This window comes from Notamacropus eugenii, chromosome 1 (assembly GCF_028372415.1).
Source record: "Notamacropus eugenii isolate mMacEug1 chromosome 1, mMacEug1.pri_v2, whole genome shotgun sequence".
Lineage (NCBI taxonomy): Eukaryota > Metazoa > Chordata > Mammalia > Diprotodontia > Macropodidae > Notamacropus > Notamacropus eugenii.
In genome coordinates, this window is record NC_092872.1 from 343203554 (window position 1) to 343217960 (window position 14407).

General features: G+C 36.5%; 1 protein-coding gene across 9 annotated transcripts in view; it reads right to left on the minus strand.

Annotated features, from left to right (window-relative positions):
• The window catches only part of RAPGEF6 (Rap guanine nucleotide exchange factor 6), a 225407-nt gene that overhangs the window by 153871 nt on the left and 57129 nt on the right, over positions 1-14407 (minus strand). For all 9 annotated transcript variants that reach the window (XM_072629969.1, XM_072629966.1, XM_072629967.1 and 6 more), the window contains one exon: positions 10344-10487. In XM_072629969.1, the coding sequence (XP_072486070.1) occupies positions 10344-10487 (144 nt within the window). The remainder of the gene's footprint in view (positions 1-10343; positions 10488-14407) is intronic.

The window sequence follows — 14407 nt, forward strand, 5'->3', positions numbered from 1 at the left end:
GCCTGGAGCTGTGCCTCCTGAAATTGTGCTTCCTGGAGTTGTGCTGAAGCACTGGGAGATTTGGCTGCTGGAGAACACTGGCCCATATGGTAGTTTTCTGAGCTGGTGTCTACTAGTTCCCCTGCCCGTGCTGAGGTACCTGAGGATCCTGGTGTTGGCACTTGTCTGCCCCAACACCCTGGGACTCAGGAGCTTCCCCTGGTTTGCTGAGGTGGGGCTTCCTGGGACAACTCCCATCCTGTATTGCTCCCCTTCCCCCAGAGCAAGAGAGCCTTTCCTGTTAATCTCCCAAGTTTCCTGAGCTACAAGACTGCTGCACACCATCTTTCTTTGGGCTCACCTGTTCCAGGGTTTTTCCTAGGGTGGTATTTTCTGAGCTTTCACAGGTCAATAAGGAAGGATGAGAGTAACTCGCTTTTTACTCCACCATCTTGGATCTTGGCTCTCCTATCTACATTCTTTATTTCAACTTCCTTACTTGCCACTCATTTCTCAACATCTTACAAGCAGGTTCCCAACTCAGCCACTCAACTCAAACTGCTAAAAAAAAAATTATCTTGCATTTTTTTTTTATTATTCTGAACTTTAACAGAAAAAAAGAGTAATTCCATACACACATAACACAAAAATATGAATCTGTATGAAACCATGAATGTCCACATTGCTTTCTATTTTTTGAAAGTATGTAATGAATTCTACTTTCAACTGTCCTGTTTGTGCTTCCTTTGAAACATCATTTTTTTGGCAGCACTATTGTGAGCCATCCCTCACCAATTAACTCCACTCCAATTAATCAAAAGAACAAAATAAAATCTTTTTAACCAATGAGAACAGTCGTGCGTAACAAATACACACAATGACTAAGTTCAAAAACATATTCCTCTTTCTACACCTCAAAACCAGTTCTCTACTAGGACATGGGAAATATGCTTTATTATAGGTTTTCAGGAGACATGACTGGTCAAGCACTTCAGAAGATCAGAGTTCTTAGGTCTGTCTTCTCAATTTTTTAATTTATAGCACCAGAATCACTTGAAATCATCTTGTTATTCCTTACAGCATAATGACATTCCACTACATTCATAGACCATAGTTTGTTCAACCATTTCCCAAACAGTCTATACGGATAAGACAACTCCTTAGATTCTAAGTCATTTTTCTTGTCTATCTCCACTTAAAATCTCCCTTTATGAACAGAAAGTTTTGCTTGTGACCATTCCTGCCCTAGTGATCATTCCTCTCTCTTAACTACTCTCCCTGCCTCCCACCCCTACTGGTTTCCCTGTTAAGCATTGTGTATTTCTAAAACAAACTGTGTGTTTATGTGCACACATAAAACTAATTCTCCTTTGTCTGTGATATATCCTATGTAAAACTTTCCTTAATTCCTCTCAGTTTTCAGAGCTCTCTCTTTCAAAGTCTCTTATATTAACATTTTTGTGCATAATTTCTATCCTTTAGTAGTATGTAAGCTCCTATAGGGTAGTATGTTTTTTATTTTTATTTTTGTATTTCCAGTACCTAGACAATGCTTGCACACAGGGAGTCCTTAATAAATGTTTATTAAACTGAAATGAATAGTAGCACTATTTGTGATAAGAAAAAGTGGAAAAAATATATGCCTAATGACGTAGAACTTATTTTTACAGGTTTTTCTTATTACAAATAATGCTACTAATGATGTGGAAGGGCAGCTAGGTAATACAGTGGATAGAGTGCCAGGTCTGAAGTCAGGAAGACTCTTCTTCCTGAGTTCAAATCCAGCCTCTGGTATTTACTAGCAGCTGTGTGATCCTCGGTGAGCCACTTAACCCTGGAACAATGAATATGAAGAATTCAGAGGAATATGAGAAAATTAATTTGATATGAGTGATATATAAGTGAAAAAAGTATATTTAAAAGAACATACAAGATTAAATAATATAAGGACAACCCTAAAAGGCAACAAAACTTAGGCCAAATAAAATAGGTAATGTTGGTACTATACCCTCTTCACTTCTAGGAAGAGAGCTCCAGGTACCAGACCTCTCACTTTTTGGACCAGAGCCTCTAACAAATGGCCCTCTTATCAAAAACCCATCTCTAGGGCCAAAAATCCAGAGACTAGACTTCTGGATGCCAAGACCTTACCTACAGAAAAAGCTACTCATAAGCAGAATCTGAGAGATACTATCATTCATAGAATTCTTAAAGGTAAGAAAAGCAATGGAAACCTATCTACAACAGCTGGGAAACCCTTACTTCATACTTTTCTGGTCCCAGTAATAGTGAATAACAAGATTCGTAAGAGAAATCCATTCCACAGATCCCTACCCTGGCTACTGTAATCCTTTCTCTCATCACTATCCACACACACCACTGTACTATATGGAATCCCGAATCTACTGTTTAACAAATTTCCCTTTATTTAAGATCTCTTCTCTTCATGCTTCTTCTATGTTTGGCATTCAGGGAAACGTGGTTTTCCAGCATTCCCCTAGCTCCAACTAAAAGAGTGACTCCCTGGCAATCCTGACATCTTTTCTTCTTTTGATTGTCATGACACTGCTCTCTCTTGGTTCTCCTTTGCTAGATCTGTCCCCATCATGTCCACTAACTATGACTATTGTACATGTCTCCGTCCTATGGCTCCCTTCTCTTGAAGTGACCTCATCAACTCCTAAGGGCTCAATAATTATCTCTATATAAATGACTCCCACATGTCCATACCCAGACTTAACTTCTCTCTCTTGAGTTCCAGTCCCGAATCAACAACTGCCTATGGAAATCAACAATTTCCAAATGAATGTCCCATTAAACATATCAAATTCAACATATTCAATGGAGAATTCATTTTCTTTACCCTAAAACCCATGCCTCTCTTCAAGTTTCATATTTCTGTCAAAAGAAATACCTTTCTTCTGGTCACAACCTTGGTATCATCCCTGATTCCTCAATTCTTACTTCAAGTATCCAGTCAAGTCTGAGTTTTGTTACTCTCATTTCTACAACAATCAATTTAACAACAATTCAAGTCAACAACAATTTCCTCATTGTTCCTTCCCCATTAAAATAATTTGATACCCCTACTCAATTTAGTCAGTATTTACTCAATTTATTGTGATTTAATGGGTATTGGTGATTGGGTTAGTGAGTTAAGTAGATGAGTTGTTAGAATTAGTTAATGAAGGAAGAATAAGAGTTATGTAGGTTATAATAAATTAATCCACTATGTGTTAATGATAATACTACTTCTAATTGACGTATAGGACTGATTTATACTATATTAGACCTGTTATAAGAATTCATATTAACTTGTGTTAAGAATTTCTTGAACTGGCACCACCACCACCCCACCACTCCCAAACTCCTATGAATCCCATGGGAGGACTACATTTGAAAAACCACAGCTTAGCTTCCTTGTTACCTTGTCATGATGTTCTTACAGCCTGTGTAATGCTCAAAGATACTACTGACAAAGTCTTGTGATTTGTGAAAAGCCCTAGAAAACTACTGACAAAGTACTAATGGATGATGGATGTATCCCTTAGCCAATCATAGGAGTGCCTCTACTTCAGAAGATCAGTCAATCAAAGGAGTTTCCCCACTTTTGCAAATGACCAGTCATGCAATTGTACCACCTCGTTCTCTTTTTAGTGACCTCGTAAGGGCTATAAAAACCCATGGCCCATGAGCTGAAGGATTTGTGACCAAGAGGAAGGTCCTAGATCAAAATGCTTAGGGACCACTAGTCTTCTAATAAACTGATCATGGTCAAAATTCTTCCTATGCTGCCTTTCGTTCCAGATTGGATTTTTGCAGCCCATACCTCATAGAATCATGACTCTAGTATAAGGCATCATTATCCCTCACCTAAACTACTGTTAACAGACCTCAAATTGGTCTCCCTGCGTCAAGTCTCTCTCCTCTCCAATCCATCCTCCATACAGTGCCAAAATATTTTTCTTAATGTGCAGGTCTGACCATGTCACTGTTCTGACTAATAACTCCAGTGGCTCCCTCTTATTTCAAGGATCAAATACAAACTACTCTAGCATTTAAAGCCTTTCACTATCTGGTCCAATACAGTTTTCTACCTTTGTTACAATCCAGCCAAAATGGCATTACTATTCCTCATCCATAACATTCCATATTCCATCTCTGTGCCTTTGAAATGACTGCCTCTTCATGTGTAGAATGTCTTTTTCAACTTTTTTAGAAGCTCCAGTTTCCTTTAAATGCGCAAATGATTTCTCTTACACAATTCTCCTCTCTCTAGCTACTAATGCTTCACTCCTCCATTACCTTCTCTTTTCTACATAATTTGTATTTACTTACGTATACATATTACATCCAAAACAGAATATCAGCTCCATGAAGGAAAAATATCTTTCTACTTTTTTCTTAAGCTTCCTTATGATACATTACAATGCCTGTTGCACACTAGCTATGTAACAAATGCTTGCTGATAGGCTGGTTTCTCTTTGGAAACATCTGGTAAACAACAAAATGGTAAGTATATCAATCACAGTTATATAAGTATGCAGTTTGATTTAATTATTCTTGAAGAAATGTACCTTATGTGTGGGAGCAGGAAATAGTGATGCTCAGGTGTTATTATTTACTGTGTCAAAATAAAATGTATACAAAAAATAAATTTTCTAAAAAAACAAATTATGACTATCCATCCGAAAAAAGTTTCAAATATCTAATAATCAGAGAAATAAGAATTAAAGATAAAGATTATATCCATTAACTTATCAAAAATAGTTGAACATAATAAAATCCCAAACTGGTTATGTTATGGCAAAACAGGCATGCCATAGCAGTTACATTGCTGTTAACATTGTGAACAGAGAGATATAACCCTTTTTGGAAAGCAATCTGGAATTTTATTAAAGTTACAACATTGTTTATACCCTATGACTCAATGAACTGACCGCTAGCACCCTATGTTAACATTACTGACAGGAAAAAAATGTTTACAAAAGTATTCCTAGCAGTATTATAATAGCAAAGAACCTGGAAACTAGAGAGGAACTTCCAGCAACTTGAAAACAGTTAATCTAGCATGTGAATATAACAAGACATTCTTGTGCCATAAGAAAGGATGAGCATTACATTCCAGACAGATAACTTTCATATCACAATAAGGTATTGATACAACTTTAATGGAAGAGAAACAAATACATCATCATTACATATCTGAATTGAGTGTTATCATTCAAACAGGATCCTTAGAAAGCTACATATTTTAAAGATGTTGCCATTTTCCAAAATTACTTTTTTAAAATTTCCCCTATGAGACAATTTATAAATTGCATAAGCAGTGCCATTTTTTTTTCTAATCACCTCTCCCCTTTCTGTCTCCTCCTAACTAGAAAAATGGTAGTTACTCTGATTCTATAAACCATCTTATCTACTGGTATTCACTTCACTCTTGAAAGTTTCAAAAATTTAAATCTTCCTTTGAAAGAGTAAAAGCTTCTACCATGGGGAATGTTTGTAACTATGAAATATCAGAATCCTCCTTAAAGGGAATGAATATATTACTTTACATTTTATATCTTTGGTACCAAGTTTGTTACACGTATTAGATTCTTAATTTTTAAAAAACTTTAATGGAACTAAATGTACAGTCAATTCAGAAAAAGCAATTCAGAAATCTCTGTGGAATAAATACATATCTCAAGAAGAAAACTTCAGTCAGTCTATTCTAACAGTGCAGATTGCAACCTAAGCATGCATACTTATCCCCAGATAGTAGAATCATGAGCAATGAGCAGATATTATAAAGTCCAAGTCTGGCATTAAAGATCTTCAAATAAAGAAAATGGATATCCTCTTCTCAGAAATAATGTAGAAGGATTCTTTTTCAGGTATATGTTAGATTAGATGGTTGCTGAAGACTCTTTCAAGTGATATTCTAGTCCACATTCTCTTATTATGAAATTGTATTTCATATCCTCTATAGGCAGTTCACTTACCATTCTAATGGTATTCCTTAGCATTCTTGACTTTATTTGGATACCAATGAATTTTTCTTTCACTTTCAAAACATTGCGGGGACACTTACTGTGGTCATATACCTCCTTTTTGATGAGTCACTATCAACAAAATTAATTAAGCACATCCTATGCTGCAGACATAGTGCTAAGTACAGGAATACAAAACAGGTAGCAAACAGTTCCTGCTCTTAAGGCACTCACAATTTAATGAGGGAGATAATATATAGAAGATAAAAGGGAGCAGGAAAAGGGCTGCACAGTATCATAAAGTCATGTAGCCTATGTGGGAAATGATATGAGGAAGTATGAGCTTTTGACTGGATTTTATCTTGAAAAATGATAAGTCTCTGTGGTTGGGTAGGAAATGACAAGAAGAATTAAATGGTGGAAGATCAGGTAGAGCTCCCAGATGTCCACCTCCCACAGTCTTCAACCAGAGGGAAGAAGGGACCCTCAGGGCAGAAGGTTCTAAAAATGTGGGAATTTCAGGGTTGATTCCATTTTGCAGAATGATAAGATTCTAGAAATGATGAAGTTCAAGAAAGTAGACATTTGGGAAATGATGAGAAGAATCCCTCAGGTGACATCCTTAAATAGTAGATCTGGGAAAAGCTTACCAAGATCTATCTTCCACCCTCTCCAATCAGAGGGAGGGAGGAGAATCAGGAGCAAGAGCTGATGACATCCTTTATGCTGTGTTCTACTTTGTCATGTATAATATGCTACAGCTTGCTTACACCTATCATGCCCATCTCTACTGCCAGGAGGTCTAAAATTTAAATTCTTTGAAGACTGTGCTATTCTATAATTTGCAGTCACACAGGACCACTGAAATAATCAACAAACATTTATTAAGTACCTACTATGTGCCAAGAACTACATTAAGGGTACAAGTGTAAAGAATAAAATGATCCCTGCTGTAATGGCAATTTAAATGAGGAGATCTTTCTCATTCATTAACAGGCCCAAATAACATGCCTGGGTTACATGGAAGCCTGAGTCCCATGAGTCTGAGTCACATGGAGTCTGTGGTAGGAGGAGTTTGCTGAATTAGTAGAACAGGAAGAGGTGGACCTAGAGCAGAGGTGGGAGGAAATTAGTCTTGAGAGCAGTCAGAGCTAGGAAGGATGCAGGCTCCTGAGTAGCATGAATGATTCTGTGATTGTGATTTTGTTTAAGAGAGCATGCTTGTGATGAAGTGTAATGGACCTGGTTTGTGGGAAGCCTAGCAGGAGAAAGATTTGGGGATGGTGTTCTCCTCTGCATTGTTATTGTGTATAGATTTTTGTTACAATGATGGATCTGGCTTTCTGGTGTCTGAATAAATGTTTTGGTTCTGCCTTCCATGTGGAGAGTCTGTGGTATTTCGTTATTCAGAATTGCGCTGGGATATTCATGATCACCAGAGGTGCTGTGAATATCCCATTGGTGCTACACCTACCCAAATGGATCACCTCTTGTCAACTTTAACCCTGAATTATTCCCACAATTTCTCTTCTGTTCCTAAAAGAGAGGGTTTTGAGAGCACAGGATGATATACAAGTCAAAGCAGGGGCAATGGTCTGAAAAAGTACTAAGGGGTAGAGGAATTAAAGGGTTCAATGAAGGTGAAAAATAGGTACAGGAGGGTAAGGCACAGGGAGAGATGAAATGATAGGAGGTTATGATCAGAAAAAAGAATATCAGAGTTTCTAGTTAAAGAAGTAGAAGTCAGAAAGACTGATCTTCCTGAGTTCAAATCTGGCCTAGTTATACTAGCTATGAGACTCTGGGCAAATCACGTAACCCTGTTTGCCTCAGTTCCTCATCTATAAAATGAGCTAGAGAAGGAAATAGCAAACACCACTATCTTTGCCAAGGAAACACCAAATAGAGTCAAAACAAAATGGACATGACTGAAATGACTGAACAAGAACAATGAAATACAGGGGCAAGTGGTGAGAAGAAGAACATGATGGCACCAAACTCCTAGAGAAATAAGAGAAAATGACCTGAGTGGGGATGGTATATAACAGTTACCATGATCTGGATTTGGGTGAAAATTTTTATTTCACAAACTTCAAAGGAGGAGGCTGCTAAGTGACCATAAAGGGGAGAGTCTGAGACAGGCAAAGGGGAACAAGGAATATATCCACTTTCCCTATAGGACCTGGGTAGAAGTAAGATTTCATCACTATAGGAAGATCCAGGTGATGAAACTTCTTCAATAAATGGAGATCAGTCACTGCTCTTCTTACCCTGGGGAAATGTCTCAGGCAATAAAGAAATTAAATAGTGACTTGCCCAATGTCACACAGAGAGGATATGTGTTAGAGAGGAGGACCGGTTGGTTAAGGCATGTTTTTGTTCAAGATAGATCAGAGTCAATGAAAGTTTTATACAACTGAATCCATTCATTTCCTCTTAATCAATTCTGAGCCCAGATCAATATCATTTTCAATATATGTAATGATGGATAAGCTTTGTAAGTTTGTTAAAAAATTAGGCATATTAATTCAGTTAGATATATTATCTATTGAGCAATAATACCAAAACAGTCTGTTGAATGAAATAATATGTTTGCTGAATGAAAATATTCTCTGAAGAATATGAATTTACCTCAATCATACCACCCATTCAAAAATAATAATGGTCTAGGAAGGATGGTGATACCCTTCCTAGGGATTTAATTTTGATACCCTGATCATACTAAAAATAAAGAAGATGATGATATTTCACAAATCAACTGTCAAATTGACAGCTTGAATCAATATTTAAATGATAATGGATATCAAGTGCTCCAGTGGTAAATAATACTGAGACTAAGCAGTTCCCTCATCCTCAGAAGTCAATGGCTACTGCCACTATGTCTTTGCATAGTCTATCCCCCAAGCCTAGAATGTTCCCCCTGTTACCTTCATTTTTCCTGGTACCCCAAGATTCCTTCAAGGTTCAGTTCAAGTGCCTCCTCCTTCATTTGATTCTCTATTTTTCAGTGTACCATTCCCAAAATCGCTGTATAGTTATTCTGCAAATGTCCTGTATTTTTCTAATTGGTGAATGAATATATACTCTAGTGACATATATGTTACTTGAGGGCAGGGGCTTTCTCTCTTTTGTATCTATATCAGAGTTTGAGGCACATAAAAAATGCTTACTGATTATTAAATTATCTACCACAGTGTTTGCATATTCCACAAAGTATCATTAATGATGACATTTAAGTCAATAGTTGAAATTTAAACTACCATAAGCCAGAAGCAGAGTTTTTTCCTAATAATTGATCCCATCAGTTAAAAAGAAATACAAATAAAATAGAATATTTCTCTTTTCTATTCAATACTTATAGTTAAGATAGACTGGAAGCTCAATTTTCTAAAAGCTATCTCCAATAGTCCAGTAGCTAGATCAAATACTTTTCTACAGATGATATTCAGCAGAATAAAGAAATTTACAAATGATATGTAGTTTCCTCCCCTTGAAAAACTGTACTAAATGCAAAAGTGTAGATTTAACATAGGTCCTTCAAACAAAAAAGAGTGAAGTCAGCCACTTCAACACAATTTTAGGAATCAGAAATACCATAGTCATGGCATCTTTTTTGCTAGCAAGAATGAAATGGTCAAAGTTTTTATATAAACAAGCCACAAATACAGAAATTTAACAGATAATCTAGATTCTATCTTAGTTTACTTTTACAACCATGGAGTTTGAGACATCTGAAAGGCAGTTGGAGATGCAAGATTGGAGATGAGAAGAGAGATAAAGATAGTAATTAAATCCATGGAAGCTGATGAGGTCACCAAATGAAATAGTAAAAAGGGAGAAGAGGACCCAGGACAGAACCCTTAAGGATAGAAAGTGTCATCTGGAAGAGGATACAGCAAAAGAGATAGAAAATGAGTAGTTAGAAAGGTAGAAGGAGAACCAGGAAATAGCAGTGTCCCAAAAATCTAGAGAGAAGACAGTATCAAGGAAGAAAAAGTAATCAGCAAAGTCAAAGTATCAAGAGAGGTCAAAGAGAATGACAAACAAGAAAAGGTCACTGGATAAGGCAATTGGAAGAGAGCAGTTTTGGTGAAATGATAAAAGTCAGAAGCTAGAGCATAAGGGGTTAAGAGAAGAACGAGAGGGAAAAAAAGTAGAAGCTGACTATAGATGGTATTTTCAAGGATTTTAGCTACAAAGGGCAGAAGAAATATAGGACAATAGTTAGCAGGGAATGGGAGAATCAAGTGAAGGTTTTTTGAGGATGGGAAGATATGGGCAACATACAGTAAGATTTATGACTATTTTTAAGTCATTCTGACATCAACAAAAAATACCAATCCATAAAAATTAAAATCAGATTAATATGATGGTTCTAAGCATACTTACAGTAAGATAACTGTTAGCATCCACATTGTCAGTGATGGTCTGTCGTTCTCCCCTGTGGTTAATTTTCCTAAATCTTCTTCGAGATTGTCTTCCAGCAATTTCTCTTTGGAGGAGATCTTCTTCATTATCTTTGGAATTTTCTACCTGAAATACATGTTTGAGCTCAGGTTAAACGTCCAGCTTTTCCATATCATTGAAATTCTACTGTGTCTCATAAACTTCATAAGGAAGTCATACATATAATTTGCTATAACCCAAAAATCTACCATTAAAACAGAAGATTGTGTAATTATGCATTCACTAGTTCAACAAAATCTGAAGTGACATTATGAGGAGAAGGTCACGGTTTCCTTCCAGGAAACTGACTTTCTTGCTCTTTTTTCTAAGTAAATTACACATTCTAAAATTACAATTAGTGAATATAATTATATACTGCCTAATGACATCCATTTTATTTAGCCAACAGTCAGTCTTATTTTAGTAAATCACTACAATAAAAATAAAATGCCAAAAATAAAAACACATTCAAAATGCCTCCCATATTGTCTATATAACTACATATTTAACAAAGATTTAGTTAATTTTATACTCAAGTCACAATCTACCAATAAGTATGAAGTCAAATTGATTATATATACATTAAAGAATTCACAGTAACTATGTTGCTAAAGTACCTACTATGTCATTAATGCTCACTGTAACCTACTGAAAAGTTAAGCTCAGTAGCAGAGAAACTGGCATGACACTCCTAAACTTTCTATGCTCAAGTTTTGCAACTTCCTCCTAGCACTACCTTGCACCCTACTCTTTTGGAATATCCAAGAGTGTTTGGAATGACCTTCCCTCAAACTCCCCTCAAGGTTCCTCTGTATCTTCACTTGGTCTCTGCTGTCCTTTCATTTCAAGGATAACCCCTTCACCCATATCCTTGATTACAGTCAATTCCCATCCCCTCATGTTCAGTTCAAGACCTTAGTGAATCAAGCACCCACTTCTAACATATCTTTATTATTTTCCTCTTTAATATCATCTTTGTCTGCTTAGTTCTCAACAATCCTCCCCATATCCTTATCTCCTCATAACTGCCTCTGAAAATACTTTACATCAACTACCCTAAATGACCTGTGTGCTTCTTCCTATCCTGTTACACTTTAAATTCTTTGAAGGTACAGTTCGTGTGTCTTTCTATGCCACATACACACTGAATCTAATGCAATGACTTACAGAAAAAGGCACTGAATAAATCTGAATTAAATCATGATTATTTCATCATGGTTTACTTTAGATCATAAGTTTAAATGTCTAAGTAAATAAAAAGACAAATATTTGTGTAATGGGTATTGTGCAAGTTAGAGAAAACAGTATACATTTTTCATTTAATAATAATTTGGCTGACAACTTTTCAGGCCCAAGTATAAATGTTGGATATTGGGAAAATGAGATATCATGGGTTAACATGCTGTATCATCTTGACTGACAAGACAGACAAATAGATGGAGGGGAAGGAAGAGAGGTAGGCAGACTACCCATTAAAGCACTTGTTATGAGCCATTATGGTTAACACAGGAGATATAGAAAGAAGCAAAAGACTCTCTCAAGGAGCCCATTATCTAACAGGAAAGTAAATAAACAAACAAATATATACAAACAAGCTACATGTCAGATGAATAGTAAATAACCAAAAGAAGGACAGGACTAGAATTAAGAAGTGCTGGGGAAGGCTTTCTGTAAAAGATCGATTTTACTTCGGGCTCACTGGAAGCCAGAAGGCAGATATGAGGAGGAAAAGCATTCCATGGCAAGAGGAACAGCTAAAGAAAATGCTCAGAGTTAAGAGACGGAGAATCTTGTTTGTGGAACAGCCAAGAGGATAGTGTCAAAGGCTCAAAGAGTATGTGGTAGGAAGTAAGGTATAAGAAAACTGGAGGTTACCAGTCTGAAGAGACTGGGAGATGATGTTGCCCTCTACAGTACGAGTTCTGTTTTTTGGACATGTTGAGTTTAACCTAGATGTATACTGAACATTCATGTTGAGATTTCCAGAAAGGTAATTGGAAATAAGAGATTAGAGGTCAGCAGAAGTTAGGACAGGACAGGGAGATTTGAGACTCGGCATAAAGATATTAGTTAAATCCCTAAAAGCTAATAAGATCACCAAGGCGCATAGAGAAAGAAGAGGGCCAAGGACAGAACCCTGTGGGACACCTTTGGTTAGAGGTCATGAACTAGATGAGGATCAGAGGAGTGGCCATATACATAGGAAGAGAATCAGGGGAGAGTAGTATGTCAAAAACTTAAGAGAAAAGAGTCTATTAAGGAGAGGGTGATCAATAGTATCAAAGAATACAGATTTCAACAAGAATGAGGACTGAGAAAAGGCTAGTGGATCTGGCAATTAAGGCATCATGGGTAACTTGGGAGAGAGTAGTTTTGATGGAATGATGAGGTCAGAAGCCAGGTTGTAAAGGACGTGAGGGGAGACAAGTTAAGGCACCTATTTTAGGTGGCCTTTGCATGAAGTTTACTCACAAAGTGTAGAAGAAATGTGGAAAAAGGAAGGACCAAGTAAGAGTTTTTTAAGGATGGGAGAAACATGGTCATGTTTGTGAAAGGTAGGGAAGGAACCAGTAGACAGAAGGTGACATAAGCCTAATAACAACTCCTGGAGGAATTAAAGAAATAAAAGTGGTAGGGGAAAAACTGGGAAAAGAAATGAGAGTGGTACAAAAAAAATTCAAGGAGCATAGGGCTTAGAATATGATATTCAGTAAAGCAAAGAAGTTAGGATTACAAGAAAAACCTATCTAGCAAAACTGGGTATAATAAATATATCAAGTGCTAAAGTGGACACTTAACACAATAAAGAATTTTCCAGAATTCCTGATGAACATTGATATGATGAACATATGTTCAAACATAAGACTCAAGAGAAGTATAAAAAGGTAAACATGAAAAAGAAATGATATGAGATTCATTAAGATTAAATTGTTTACATTCCTACATGGGAAGATAATACATATAACTCTTAAAAACTTTATCATTAGTAGAGCAGTTAGAAGGAATCTATGTAGAAAAAGGTCATGGGTGTGAGTTGATTATGTTGAAATGATCCCTCCCCAACAAGAACTGAGAAAGAGGGATGCACTAGGAGAAGAAGGAAAAGAGAAAAAGAACAGGGAAAATTATCTCATATAAAAGAGGTATACGCAAGAAAAAGGCTTGCAGGGATGGGGCTGGCAGGTAACATCTGAACCTCATTCTCATCAGAATTGGTTCAAAAAGGGAAAAGTATATATACACACTCAGAAAGATATAGAAATCTATCTTACCTAACAAAGAAATAAGAGGGGAAGAAGATAAGGGGGAGGAAGGGAGAGAAAATAATAAAAGAGAGGGTAGATTAAAGGAGGCAGTGATCAAAAGCAAAACAGACTTCAGACTTCTGAAGGGGGAGGGAGGGAGACAGAAAGGAGAAAGAGAGAGAGAGAGAGAAAGAGAGAGAGAGAGAAAAGGATAAATAGAAAAAATAGTTTGGAGGGTAATATATAGTAATCATAACTGTGAATATGAAAGAACTCACCCATAAAATGGAAGCAGAGAGCAGAAAGGATTAGAAACCAGAATCGAACAATATATTGTTTACAAAAAACACACTTGAAACAGAAAGACACACACAGAATTAAAATAAGGCACTGGAGCAGAATTTATTATACTTCAACTGAGGCCAAAAAAAAAAAGGCAGGGATGGCAATTATGACCTCAGATGAAACAAAAGTAAAAACAGGCCCAATTAAAAGAGATAATCAGAGAAACTATAGTTTTCTAAAAGGTATCACAGACAACAAAGTAATATTTTTAAAAATCCACAGTAAGTTTCTCTGATAAAGGTCTCATTTCTCAAGTACACAGGAAACTGAGTCAAATTTATAAAAATAAGGGCCATTTTCCAACTGACAAAAGGATATAAACAAGAAGACTTCAGAAGAAGAAAAGTAAGTGATCAATTAGGAGAAAACAGCAGTAATAGTCTAGATCATAGATAATGATGGCCTGAACTTGAATGG